At 45.5% G+C, this 13,556-nt stretch overlaps 1 protein-coding gene across 1 annotated transcript; it reads left to right on the top strand.

Moving 5' to 3' along the window:
- The first annotated feature begins 9,854 nt into the window (after positions 1–9,854).
- ccnh (cyclin H) lies at positions 9,855–13,512 on the top strand. The gene is made up of 9 exons (XM_068760647.1): positions 9,855–10,143; positions 10,242–10,364; positions 10,881–10,954; positions 11,046–11,259; positions 11,358–11,521; positions 11,603–11,676; positions 11,783–11,888; positions 13,276–13,339; positions 13,415–13,512. Exons 1-9 carry the CDS (start codon positions 10,027–10,029, stop codon positions 13,439–13,441), a joined length of 963 nt encoding a protein of 320 aa, XP_068616748.1. The 5' UTR covers positions 9,855–10,026; the 3' UTR covers positions 13,442–13,512.
- Positions 13,513–13,556: the final 44 nt, after the last annotated feature.

Raw genomic sequence — 13,556 nt, forward strand, 5'->3', positions numbered from 1 at the left:
CTTATCCCACTCGCTGCCTGCCAGGAACAGTTAATGTCCATTCCTAGGAATAAAGGTTCCAGAGTATAATGTGCAAAAGCAGAGAGATTGACTCTGCCAAAAGTTAAATGTTCTCCTTTTTTTGTGCGCCTGAGGCCACACCCGCCTCATACCTGACCATGTATGAAATGGGGAAAAAAATAATTCAGATGGCTTAGAGTAGACTGAGATGTAAAGGCTTTGAAAGAGAAGAATAAAAGTATATTTATACATAATGCCCTATGTGCTCCTTTTTTTTTTTTAACCAAACAGTCACACAATTCTACCTACTTTAAAATTTGACAAATATTCATTAATGTCTTTCTCCTGCACTGTTTCTTTGATTGTGCATTGGTGATGTGATTCCCGACATAGGGGGGGTTCAAGATCCCGACAACATGTACAGAACAATTATGCTCTCAAAAATCATTTGTAAAAAAAACAACAACCTTGACTGCAGGTCATTCTGAGTCACGCAAACGGCGTGATGTGGAGCCGGGCAGTCTGATTGTCTGAGGCTAATAACAGTGGAGTGGGAGGAAGAGGTGCACAGAGCAGAGCAGTTAAAAAGGCTATAAGGCTTGCAGTGGGCGTAGGCAGGTGTCTGAATGTGTGTGTACGTGTGTGTGTGTGTGCATGCATGTGTGCGTTTGCACGAGGGCACGGTGTGAGTGTAGGCACAGTGTGGCCCGGTTATGCCATTCTGATATGGGTGTGGGTTGTGAGAATCTTTGTGGACCCCTATAGCCAATCCGCCCAAGTCCCTCACCGTAGCCTGAGGGCCTCCTTGGTGCCATGCTCTGCCTGCCTGCCTCTATTTTTCACTCTCCTGCTAGTCAAACACTGCAGGATTGACAGAATACAAATGGCTATCTTGTTGTTTCCATCGTGCAAATTTATTACGTTTTTGTACCATAACAACCACATTATTCTGGGAAATAATCCGTTAATGTGTCGCTCCTATTTCACTGGATTAATGACATGAAGCCGTTGTTGTAAAGTTAAAGCAAGTCAACAATTATCCAAAAAATTGCCATTTTGCAAAGGCTTTTCCGTGCCACAAATGCCCGTGATGTCTATCATTAAGAGCGGCACACGTTTAAACTGAAGCACAATGCCCATCCATACTGCTTTGCTGCAGTACAAGAGAGAGAGAAAGAAAGAGAGAGAGAGAGAGAGAGAGCGAGAGAGAGAAGCCTCACGACGATCAGGCTGCAGCAGCGCTGTAATGCATCAACAAACACACATACTGTACCAAAACGGTTGAACAATAGATGACACAAACACTTTGTAAATTTAATTTCTGGATTTAAACTGATGAGTGGCGCAATATAGAGAGCTGGAATCAAATGAAAGACTGTTCCAGAAGAAGACGGGAGTGATGCAGTATCAGTGTGTGTGTGTGTGTGTGTGTGTGTGTGTGTGTGTGTGTGTGTGTGTGATGGAGCTGAGCAGCAGACGGAATAAGACAGTTTTGATCAGGAGTTTCTACGGGATAATTGTCAAGATGTGCTGTTTGGAGAATGACTGACAAAAGGAAAAATATGACAGTGGAATTTGTTGAGGAAACATGAAAATGTGTCATGCATCCGTCAAACAAAGAAATGCAATATTTATGGTTTCTTGAAGAGCCCTCCACTCTCTCTCTCTTCACACACACTCACACACACACACACAAACATCTTCTCAGGGTCTACAAATTAATTCCCGTGTCGTCATGCGTCTCCCTAACGTTCAAAAGGATTAACATGCAAAAAGGCTGTTTACATAACAATGACAAGAACATTTAAAGAATCCACACTTCAAAACAGAATTATGATAAATATGTGAAAGTTGAACAAACATGTCGGAGAAGAATTTTTATTCCGTGACCAGCGGTGATGTCGTTAATATTGTTATTATTATAATGTAGTCATGATTAAAGGGTTAAGAGGCCTGTACGCTAAATGTACCTCTTAAAAATGTTTCAATATTTTGTTCTCACACCCTGATGCTTTGCTTCTTCTTCTTTATTGTTCCTCTTTTTAATTCTAATCCCCCAAAAATGTGTGTTTTTTAATAGCATAAATAAAAAATATTTTTAAATATTAGTTATTGTTTAATAAATGCCACTGACACACAAATCACAAGCAATTGAAGGAAGGAAGAAAGAAAGAAAAGTATTTTTTAGCGCTTGCTTGATTAATTAGTCCTATCTGTCTGAAGATCTCTGCACACACACACACCTACTAAGAAAACAAAACCCCACCAATCATTTGAAGCCTGTGCTGTTGGGCCCCAGCCATTAGCAGATCTCAGTAGTTTGTGGGTTTTTGTTGGTTTTAGCTTTGCGTCCTCAGTCAATCGCCAACAGGAAGAAGTTTAATCAGGGCTTTAATGCAGCTGTAGAAGAGGTGGGCCGGTCCATTGTCCGGCTCTGAAAAGGCTGATCAGAGGGGAGTCCTCTTGCGTTTCTTTACATTCACCTGCTGGGCCCTATTGGGTCTCTTTCTGAAAGAAAAGGACACGGGGAAATGAATAAAGAACACAGTGTGTCCACCCAACTAGCCTATGGGTTAATCAAGGAGCTACTTGTCATCTCCACAGAGCCTCACAGTTCTGGCAGCTAAGCTCTCTTCTTCTCTTTCCCATGCCAATTCAGACACGCTAAGGAGCTGGGACGGAACGAACAACAGCCGGCCATAACACAACCATGAGATAATGATATGCCACCATGAAATCAATGTATGAAGGTGCAGTGAGTGTATGGGAGAGGGGGGGGGGGGGTCCTGGGAAAGGAGAGTGACTCAAACATAGAGAGAAATGGGAGTTGAAAGGATTTGAACAAATGCAAAAACTAGTGGCAGAAGTTATGCTTAAAAAGTTAAACGCCTTTTTTTCATGGTGGGTTTTCATGCAGTCCGCCTCATCAAGCACAAACACAAATACAAGCACAACACACAAAATACATAAATATGCAGTTGTTGTTAAATTTATTTATCTTTGTATTCATATCGTTCCTTCTTTCTCAGGCTGGCATAGAATGAAAGGAGGAGGATCGGAATCCCTCCCCTCCGTCCCAGGTTTAACACACGCACAGCTAAGTTAAGACCTCACACAGAACCCGGGTGTCGAGAAAAAGTCAAGAATGAAAGTGCAGTTTTATCAGCAAAGTGCTTGCAGCAGGTGCAGCGGAGCGTTTCAGAGGCTTTTAAATAATGCTCTTACCCCATCTAGTGAGAAGAGCCAGTAATTCCCCTTCAAGTGACAGCAGAGCCTGTAAAACGTTACTTACAAAAATCACATTGCAAAAACGTGTGTGTTTGTGTGTGTGTGTGTGTGTGTGTGTGTGTGTGTGTTTAATGAGCCTCTCAAGACTCTCAAGAGTGTAATTCAAAATGTGTTGTTACTATAGGAGTGCATTTGGCGACTTCGTAAAATGGAAGGGAAAAAAACAGGTAATGTTCTTATTATATTTGGCTCCTATTTAATATTCCTCACACTGAGACACAAGAGGACATTATTATATAAATTAATATTAATATTTCCTAAAAATGGAGAGTCACTATTATTAGTAGTAGAATGTACTATTTCGGAGCTAACAAACTGGATGAACTGTTGAACATTTCTTCCTACTATTACTTCTGCTATCTGTGGTATGGTACGTACCCCACCTCTACAGGCGAGAGGCGGGGTACACCCTGGACGAGCCGCCAGGTCATCGCAGGGCCACACACAGACAATCGTTCACAAACAAAAACACACCCTACGGACAATTTAGCTTAGCCAATTCGGCGAAGCTGCATGTTTCTGGAGGTCGCCTGAAGCCGGAGAACCCGCAGAGAACCCACACAGACACGGGGAGAACATACAAACTCCTCGCAGAAAGGAATCAAACCTGGCTACCTTGTTGCTGTGAGGCAACAGCGCTACCCAGTGCGCCACCTAGCCACCCTAGTGACCTTGATCATGCGTCTGCAATTTGTGCAGCACACAGGGGCGCTTTGGAATTATGCATGTACTTTAAGCATCCGATTTGTCCACCGGTGATTAATGGTGTATCCTCCTGACAGGGCTTTTTGTCGAGTACCACGGAAAGCTTTCAGTGGCTGTCCGGCGGGGGGGCTCGTCCTCTTATAAGGCGCCCCTTAACAAAAGGCCAGGCGGAAATTAAGGAAACAAAAGACAGGAGGGTGCCAGTGATTATTAGCAACAGGATTTCAGCTTCCAAGAACCAGCTTCCACGCTCGCCGATTAGAGATGCAGAAGAAGAGCCATAGAAAGTATGGCGTGTTGCTTTGAATATGTTTTGATAAAAGCTGTGCGATTACAGGGAAAGAAAGGAGAGCTGGGCTCTGGGTGGAACATCCCTTTGTTCAGAGGGTGTTTCTGTGTGATTGCTGGACTAAAATGATTGTTGTTTCCACATAAGAAACATTTATTTGCTTTCTTTTCCTCTGTAGGTCTGTCCTTACGCTTGATTTTTTTTCCCAGATCGAAGAGGCATGATGCAGTCTGTGGAGAAAATTGAAAATGAACACGGTGTTTAAGATAATGCCTGCAATTGAACTCCCTTGAGCTCGCTCAATTAACGAGACCTGAAGTAAGAAGTGTTCATGCACGCATGATGGATGACTTGCATTCCCCTCCATTTTGACAAGCTGCATCTACAAGCTTGTTCTGACTGATTTCCAGCGTCTGAGCGTTGGTTCTGAGAGGCCTTCGCCGCAGAAGGTCAGCAATTTACCTGTAAAACAAAAAATTACCCGGCCTAATTTCTGCTGTCCTTCAGCTACAGCCTGATAGCCTGCTTTGCATTTAAAATTTGCATTTTAATACCGCCGACCTGATTATTAAATCTAAAGAAGGTTTTTTTTTTGTGTGTGTGTGGGGGGGGGGGGGGAGCCTGGTGTTGCTTGGTAACGTTGATCAAAGACTGTTTCCCTCCCCCATTTTTAACTCATAATTCTTCATCTATATTCAGGCGTCCAGTTCTTAATTAGATTAAGATACAAAACCCCCAACTGGAAGCACAGTAACACACACACACACACACACACACACATACACAGACACACGATACGTAGATGTTCTTTAAAAATTCAGCGATCAAGTTACACATGTCTCATTGTAATGAATAATATAAAAATGTTATTATTATAAATATATATAATGTGTGATTATTATTAACACATTTAACAAAAACATTTTTGATTCATTGTGACAAAGCATTCAGTTGGAATCTGAGCGATGCTGATATAAAATATATAATCAAAATAGCTTGAAATGTAAAATTGTCACACAACAAATACACACCAATGGCACAGTGCTGACTGACACTGCACCCAACGCATGCGCCCATTTCGGGTATCCGGCGGGTGTGGACGTGGCACGCTGAACCGAAGGGTCGTTTGTAGGACATCTGGGAACCGTTGGATTGGGATACGGACTGCATTTCAGGATCGCTCTCTGTCTTCGGAATGAGAAAGACAGATGTGTCTGTTTGTTTAAATCCACTGTGCCTTTACAATAAATGCGCTTGATTTAGTTTGTTTTCTAAATAAAACATTTCCGAATAAACTCACCGAGGAGCGGGGAGGAAAAAAAACTCTGAACGATTTCTGCACTCTCTGCATTTGTCTTCAAGGTAGAAGTTAAATAGGTCATTAAATTTCACTCAATTCTCACTAGTCTGACTGTGGAGGAGGAAGTTGTATGCACATGGCGAACCAAGGACAGTTGAATTTGCCATAAAGAGCCCCCCCCCCCCCCCCCCTCCCTAGAGCTATGGCTTTGATTGAATCCTGAAATGAGTAGAAATGTCATAAATCCCTGCCAGGACGCCAGGAATGAAAATTAGCCATGGGGGGTTTTAAGGTTCCCATTAAAGTTGTGCTTATCACATTCTGTTAAGTGTAGTTTGAGTGCATCAAAAATACACCATAATCACGTGCACTCAAGCGAAATGTTTCTTAAATATATTCATGTGGAGTCTCGCTAACGGAGGCGCAAGAGAGGTCAGGATCAGGCCTCGAAAGAGGGGCCAGGGGGCAGGATCAAATTAAACCAGGCACAATTCAATGGACGACGGAGTCGAGCTGGTCCGTCCCGGCATTGCGTTCCTGATATGAACTTAAAGCGGAGTAGAAAATGAAACCGGATTTAAAAAATGAAGCATAAAAGCAGAGAGAGACGTCTGAACGCTAACACGCATGTAAGACCCCCCCCCCCCCCCCCCCATCATCGACTTCCTTTAGAAATGGCAATACGCGCTGCCCCATTTGATGACAGATCACACTTATGATTCCCTCTGCGGCGTCTTGTTTTATTTCCAATAACAAACTCTGCCTCCGCCTCAGCGTGTCCTTTCAGACGGCCATTGTGCCCCTCTTGCTCTGGACGCACTGATTCGACTCATGGTCCGCCTTCCTGGCCAGCCCTCATCGCTCAGGTAGTTGTATTTTCGGGAGAGACGGGGGGGAAATGACTCTCCTCGCTGATTAGTATTCATGCCACGCAAAGTGGGTCTGTGTTCCTCATTTGTGTTCTGAACTGTACAGCTGGGGAGCAGTCGGGCGGGCGGCGGCAGTATGCAAATGGGACCGGATTTGAATGGTTCGACGGAGGTAGACACAAAGCTCAATTAGAGACACACAGAATGAGAGTGAAGAGAGAGAGATGGTGGGGGGGGGGGGCATTGAGTGTCTGGAGGGGAGGGGAAGAAAAAAACACAACCATGGCTGCTTAATGCCAACCGGAGGAAAAGCAAAGTACAGGCGAGCACGAAGACGCACAGAGAGGTGAAAGCAGAAACAGCCGGGCTTGGTTTCTAACTCCTCCAGGAGCAGCCGATCGACGAGGGGCTCAGTCGAGCCCCCGTCGTCTCGCGTATGACGGAAACAAAAAAAAAGGTATCAGTATCCGATGTGCTGTAAAAAGCCATGGTGGGGGTCGACGGCCATTTTGCACGTGGGTGTTAGTCGAGGCCCGGCAGCGATTCACACACCGCCTGACCCAGCGTCTGCATCAGTGTCCTTGGAGGAGATTTTTGACATCAGCGCTGCCACCCGGGGTTGCCATGGCAACCACAGCGCAAGTCTAATGCTCGTCGTTCCCTAGGATGGCAATGGAACGGGCCGCTGCTCTCTTCGCTCACGATTGGCTCGTGGTTGTTGCCTTCGTTTTGTGGTTTGGTCCGGAATAAGCACGAGGAGCGATGATTGGTTGTGGGTTTGTGGTAAGAATAAGCCAATCAGAGTGCCTTTTGTTTCCTATTCTTGGAGAAGAGATGCCACCAAGGGGTGCAAAGGGCAGGGTAATTAACGTGCACATGCAGGGAGCGTGCACGAGGGTGAGCTAATTGCTTTTGTTGCTGCATGTGTGAAGCTGAAACGGATTGAACGCGGTGAAAATCAGGAATGTCAGAGGAAGGCAAGAGAAGATCGAGCCAGTTCATTGGTTGGAGAGGACAGTTGGTTGTGCGTCGTTGTCAAGGTTATTTCCAATCATTTCCAATGATATAAGGAGACAACTTTATCAGGGAGACAGGCGGGGGACCGGGCGGGGGACCGGGCGGGGGTGGTCCTCGTCCTCCACAACATTATCATCAACTTGAACGGTTTACAAAGCTGCGCTCAGCCAGGGTGACGCTTCACACGGCAGCAACCCATCAGTCAACAGACGACTTTGTGTCGCCGAATTCCAATAACTTAAAAAACAAATGAATATGCAGCTGGGCTAGAGCAGAGCTGATGCTGAGGAGTGAGTCTAACTGGATCAGGGAGGCTGGAGGATCATCCAGCTGATCTGGTCCCACTCCAGAATTACCCACGTCTGGCTTCCCTTGAAACACAACCTGTCGGGTCGGATCGCCGCAGCCTTTAGTCACAGAGAGACACAAGACGAACCAAACAGCGTCTTCTCTGTGGCACCGCTGGAGCTTTACCAAAGCTCCCAGGTGCACAGCTGGGCTTGGTTTCTAACTCATAGTGCACACGGCCGTGCACTAATAATAAATATCAAACTAATAATTGATGCTTTTAGTCCATATAACTTCATCGTCGACTGAATTCATGAGCCGATTCTTTGCATCAAATGCTCTTAAATTGTTTTCATTGAGTTGGATTTTTTCAGTATAAGAATAAAAGCACATTTCTAACACTTTAAAACCTGGAGTTGTGTTTTATTATTGTTCCCACATGCATTGCATGATTTTTAAGACAAAAGAACATGTTAATAATGTTCATAAATTATGCTAGAATTATTAATATTATTATTTTGTAATGAAATTATGACTATTATTACTAAATGTAGCAGGGGACACCACATGCTATTTTACTAGGACCTGGGCCCCTGGTGCGCTTTCTGTCTAACAACGCCCCTGTTGCACGCACTTTATCCTAAATGGAAGATCTCAGTTTAATCCCACCAAAACACATTTGAACAGCCACCAAAAAAAGAAATGCATGCGGAGGAAAACAAGACTGCGCGAACACGCTGCAGGGAGGCATGAAGCGAAACAGCTCAGTAAAGGTGCTCGGTTCCGCACGCACGCACGCACGCACGCACGCCACTGCGCTCCTATCAGTCTACGGACGCGCGCACACACGGGCGCAGTCCTGTCCAGCTGAACGTTGCGATGGTCTCATCAATAATGCATCTGCACTTCATGTTTATGCAACGTGCAGCGCGAGGCGAGCGGCGGATGCTGCAGGTTCGAAACCCGCGGCGCAATAAGCCTCTCGCCTTTTAACAAGCCCATCACAGACAGAGCTCAGGAGTTCAAATCTGTTCCGCCTGCAAAGAAAGAGATTAAAGGAGTCCATAGCACATACCTGTTAAAGCATTGTGCCTCTGATTCTGGTTTAATGCGTGCGTAAAGGGCTTCACGACAACACCGGACTAGGACATCAAAACGGTGGCTGTGGTGATATGCAAATGAACGGCGCCCCCTGAACGCAACGTCATTTATTATTCAAAAATTACTTATGTTTATGCAAATCACGGAATACGGGGAGGGGGCGCCGAGGCGCTTGGGTGGCCGCGTCTAAACGCACCGTGTTGTTCCGTTTCTCTGACGCGCTTCCATCGACAGCGTTTGAGAAACATGGTCAATAATTCTGAAGCTTCATTTTTGTCTTTCTAATGTTACGTTGCATCAATTGCGTAATTTAATATTGGTTTTATTTTTATTTGTATTGTTATTTGTGGATGATTTATGTACGAAGGACTTTCAACGGAAACAAGCCCGCAAGGGCTTTTTTGAAATGCTCCTCTTAGACAGGATGTTTGACGTTATTTGTACTGTAATACATGCTACTGTGTGACTGTACTTGTACTCTAACATTCTATCTAATAAATATATTCATCATCATCATCATTTAAAAGTGAGCTGGAATCAAGGAAGGTGGAGAGTTGGGGGGGGAGGAGGAGGAATCAAGCATGGATAAAGAAAAAACCTTTTAAACCGGTCACTTATTAGAAATTACTGAGACATAGAGGCTTTTATTAAAATTATTTATCAACAGAGTGGTTTACTTATCTAAATCTGTAGGAAACTGAATGATCTGCTTAAGGGATGCGTGTTGGTTTGGAAAAAAATGAAAATAAACATATAAATAAGAAAAAAAAGTAGGCCAAGTTTCATGAATATTATCTGCGTCCTTAATGCTGAAAAGAAAAGAAAAGAAGAAAGCTGATTTCAGATACAATACTTTACAAGTGTGCGTTTGAGAGGAGACGGAAGCCTCTGAGGTACATTTGTGTTGCGCATCGTGTCGTGACCTACATTTACGGTAGAAACGTCATCAAAATGGGACCGAAAGTAGCAAACATTGCGACGCAGCGTACTTGCGGCGGGTGTTTGTCTATTTCGACCGTCATTAGTTTCTACTTTAATGTGGACAAGCATTAGTCGCGTCTATATTCAGACTATTAGTAGCTTAATTCGTGGCATGCTAACGCGAACCTTTCGCACTGTAGCGACATGCTGACAGTTGTCACGTTGATTTGATCTTCCCAGCGGCGACCATGTTCCACAACAGTTCCCACAGAAAGCACTGGATCTTCAGCCGCGAGGACGAAGTCGAGCAGATGAGACTCAGCGCGAATCAGAAATTCCGGAACAAGATAATCGACAGCGGGAAGGTGAGCAGCAACGGTAACGTAAATACACGACGAGTACCGTTACTCGTTACTCGCTCTGAAGTTACTCTTCATCTCTTCCGTGTCTCTGCCCGGATCAGCCCGGGATCAGTGAGTCCGTGTTCCTGGAGCGCCGTGAGGAAGATGTTTTATTCCGACACTACGAGAGGAGGATGCTGGACTTCTGCAGTGACTTCAAACCTGCGATGCCCAAGTCCGTCGTGGTATGTGCTGTTAGGTTTCTCCTTTTTTCCCCGGTTCTTTTATTATATCTCATGTTGGAGGTGTTTATTCAATAATGAGTCAGGATTATAAAACGAATCAAGTTTACTGAAGGTTTTCGGTAAGTACAAAGCTGGTAAGGAAACACAGCGCTGGACTCTCCTACAGACGCGGAAGCGGGACTCTGTAGAAGAGTCCCGAATGTTCTACGGCAGTGATCTTTATAGTGGGCGTCAAAACACCCTCCTCCTGGGATGGGCCGTTAGGGCCCTAACTTATTCCCACCGTGTATCAGTTACAATGTGTGATACTTTATATGTGATTAATCTATGTGTGTGATTATTACCACAAAGTATGTAGAGATAAAGAAACTAAGAGTGTTTGTGCAACCTGTGTATTGTGAGCGTGCTGCATAACTCAAATATCTAACAGTGCGTTGCGATGTGCTTCACTGAAACTTGACCCTTGACCTTGCTGCACGTCGATAACCCGAAACACGAGTGAATATTCTGTGCTAGGGTACAGCCGTCATGTACTTCAGAAGATTCTACCTGAACAACTCCATCATGGAGTACCCGCCCCGGATTATCATGTGAGTAGCATCGACCGTTGGTTATATGTGTGTGTGTGTGTGTAGGGGGGGGTGGGGGGTCGTGTAATCTGTTGTAGCTGTCCCGTTTCAGGCTGACCTGCGCCTACCTGTCCTGTAAAGTGGACGAGTTCAACGTGTCCTGCACTCAATTCGTCGGCAACCTCGCGCAGGACAGCCCGGCGGGGCAGGAGCGGGTTCTGGAGCAGATCCTGGAGCACGAACTGCTGCTCATCCAGCAGCTCAGCTTTCACCTGGTGGTGCACAACCCCTACAGACCCATGGAGGGCCTGCTCATTGACATCAAGGTAGCCACACCCCCCCCCCTGAGGCCTTGCATGTTCTCAGTAGTTCAAAAATACTCATTTATGTATTGCTGATGTATTCACTTTGCCACCCGCCGCAGACGAGATACCCCACGCTGGAAAGCCCCGAGTCACTGAGGAAGCATGCTGATGAATTTCTGGCACTAGCGGCTACGACAGACGCAGGCCTGTTGTTCCCGCCCTCTCAGATCGCACTGACGGCGATTCTGGACAGCTCCGCAAGAGCCGGTCTCAAAATGGAAAGGTAAGGTCAGGCAAGGAACGCGGTCAGAACATAGTCCACGTTATAAACTGAACGCTTCTGTTCGTTGTCTGGGTTTCCCAGCTACCTGGGTGAATGTCTGGGCCTGAAAGGGGACAGAGAGACCCTAAGATCCAAGATGTACGACTCCATGAGACGTGAGTAAACGGCACCTTCCGTTTGAGGCCACAAGGGGGTGACATGGAGCAGCTCTGGAAACAAAACTACTCCCCACAACTTGATTCAACGTTTTTGTTCATGCAGGGATAAAAGCGCTGATAAGGAAGTATGAACTCCCCGACCCGGAGGCGGTGAGCCGCTCCAAACAGAAGTTGGAGAGGATGCATGCGGAACTTTCCACATCAACCAAGTAAGAATTTAAATTATTTATGTACTGTTCATCTTAAAAGTCAGCATAAGTGACTAATGTGGAATTGAGAAGACAAAAATGTATTTTGTCCTTAGAATAAGACATGGTATAAAGCTGTGTAATTGTGGGACATTTGTCTTATTGAGTGGGTTCAATCCCATTTCCAAGAAAGCAGCTCAGATTTTCCATTCCATAAGTTTGTATTTTGGTCAGGTTGCAGTATCTAAGATGCAAAAAAGGTTCAGTGTCAGGTAGAAAAATAAAAAGGAGCACAATCACAGCTGTGTGAAATACAGAAAGGAAGTACAACAGCACGCCGCATTCCTCCCTACGTCATCCGGAACGCGTCGCACAGCTGAGGAGGAGACTTCAGTCCGTCGCCGGCGAGGTCCGTGGTACCAGAAGTGCAGCTACAGTAAACAGTTTGGTAAACTCTTGAGCTCCGATCAAGCGGCTCCAGAGATCTGGATTCGTGCCCATCGGGAGGCACACAAGGCCAATCTTTTATGACCATGAAACAGAGAAACAGCGAGACGTGGCTCCTCGGGATGCATCTACATGATGAGAGAGTGCAAATGCATGAAAGCTTTCGTTCGCAGCCCAGGCGATGTTTGTTAGCGCAGCATGTGTGTGTATGTACGCCCGCACACTTGAGCAGGATCCATTCAGGGTTAACACATGCACAGGGCAGGTTACAAATATCTCAGCTATAATCGTACATCGACACCTTTCACAAGCCTAAGCATAGAACATCAACGAACAAAGCAGCGTACTAAAACAAGTGGTTCTGGTTCTGGGTGGAGGTTCATACGGAGGCCGTGGAGAATGCTGACGATCTGAAGGAAGAGCCCGTCACAACCGGGTGGGGGCAGGCGAACGGTGCGTAGAACGGGCGTTAAGGCGTCTGTCATCTTGGAGCGAGGTGCGAGGTTTAGGTTTCCCTGACGACTGCAGAAAACAAGTTTTTAATGCGGACGGGCTCCCCTGAAATCTTCTGCAAGTGATGATCCGGGGAAAAGGAGCGATCAGAGCCCCGCTTGTCCGGGTCCGAGTCAGTCAGTCGACTCTAACTCGGGTCCATGTTCATAGAAAGCGTCCCGGTCTGATGTGAGCAGCGCGCTTCGATCCTCACATTACCTGGATGGCAGCAGCCAGTGACATGATGGTACACTCTGCCCTGGAAGATAAAGTGGAGTCAGCCGTTACCGTTACATTCACACGCTGCTGCTAGCGTCGGCGTATGGCGTGAACTCGTCTAAATGAAGAGACGTGAGAAACGAGCGATGATCATGAGGGTGTGGTGGAAACTAGGTGCCATTCTTCAGGACAGTTGGAGCTTACGAGTTGAGATCATCAAGTAATTCGGTTTTTTGTTTCTTTGTTGAAGCAAGAGAAAGAGAGGCTACGAAGACGACAGCCACGCCGCAAAAGAGCCGCGTTTGGCAGAAGAGGTAGGACCGCGTTTCACGTTCAGAAAAACAGAGTGAAGCAGCATTCCTTCCAAAATAAACGTCTTTTCATTGTAGGAATGGACAGATGAAGACCTGATGTGAGCAACGACTTTCAAAGTTAAGGATTGAAACAAAGATGTTCAAAACCTGATTCTCAAATAAAGATATTTTTGTACATTTTGTCTTGATTTTTTTGCAGAATATCTTTACAGAAATA

Source organism: Brachionichthys hirsutus, chromosome 4 (assembly GCF_040956055.1).
Source record: "Brachionichthys hirsutus isolate HB-005 chromosome 4, CSIRO-AGI_Bhir_v1, whole genome shotgun sequence".
NCBI lineage: Eukaryota > Metazoa > Chordata > Actinopteri > Lophiiformes > Brachionichthyidae > Brachionichthys > Brachionichthys hirsutus.

Bases quoted from the DNA above. Each gene is read 5' to 3' on its own strand.
- ccnh (XM_068760647.1), top strand. From the start codon at position 10,027: ATGTTCCACAACAGTTCCCACAGAAAGCACTGGATCTTCAGCCGCGAG. The intron at 10,955-11,045 runs GTGAGTAGCATC...GTCCCGTTTCAG, and splicing joins TACCCGCCCCGGATTATCAT to GCTGACCTGCGCCTACCTGT. The intron at 11,260-11,357 runs GTAGCCACACCC...CACCCGCCGCAG, and splicing joins GCCTGCTCATTGACATCAAG to ACGAGATACCCCACGCTGGA.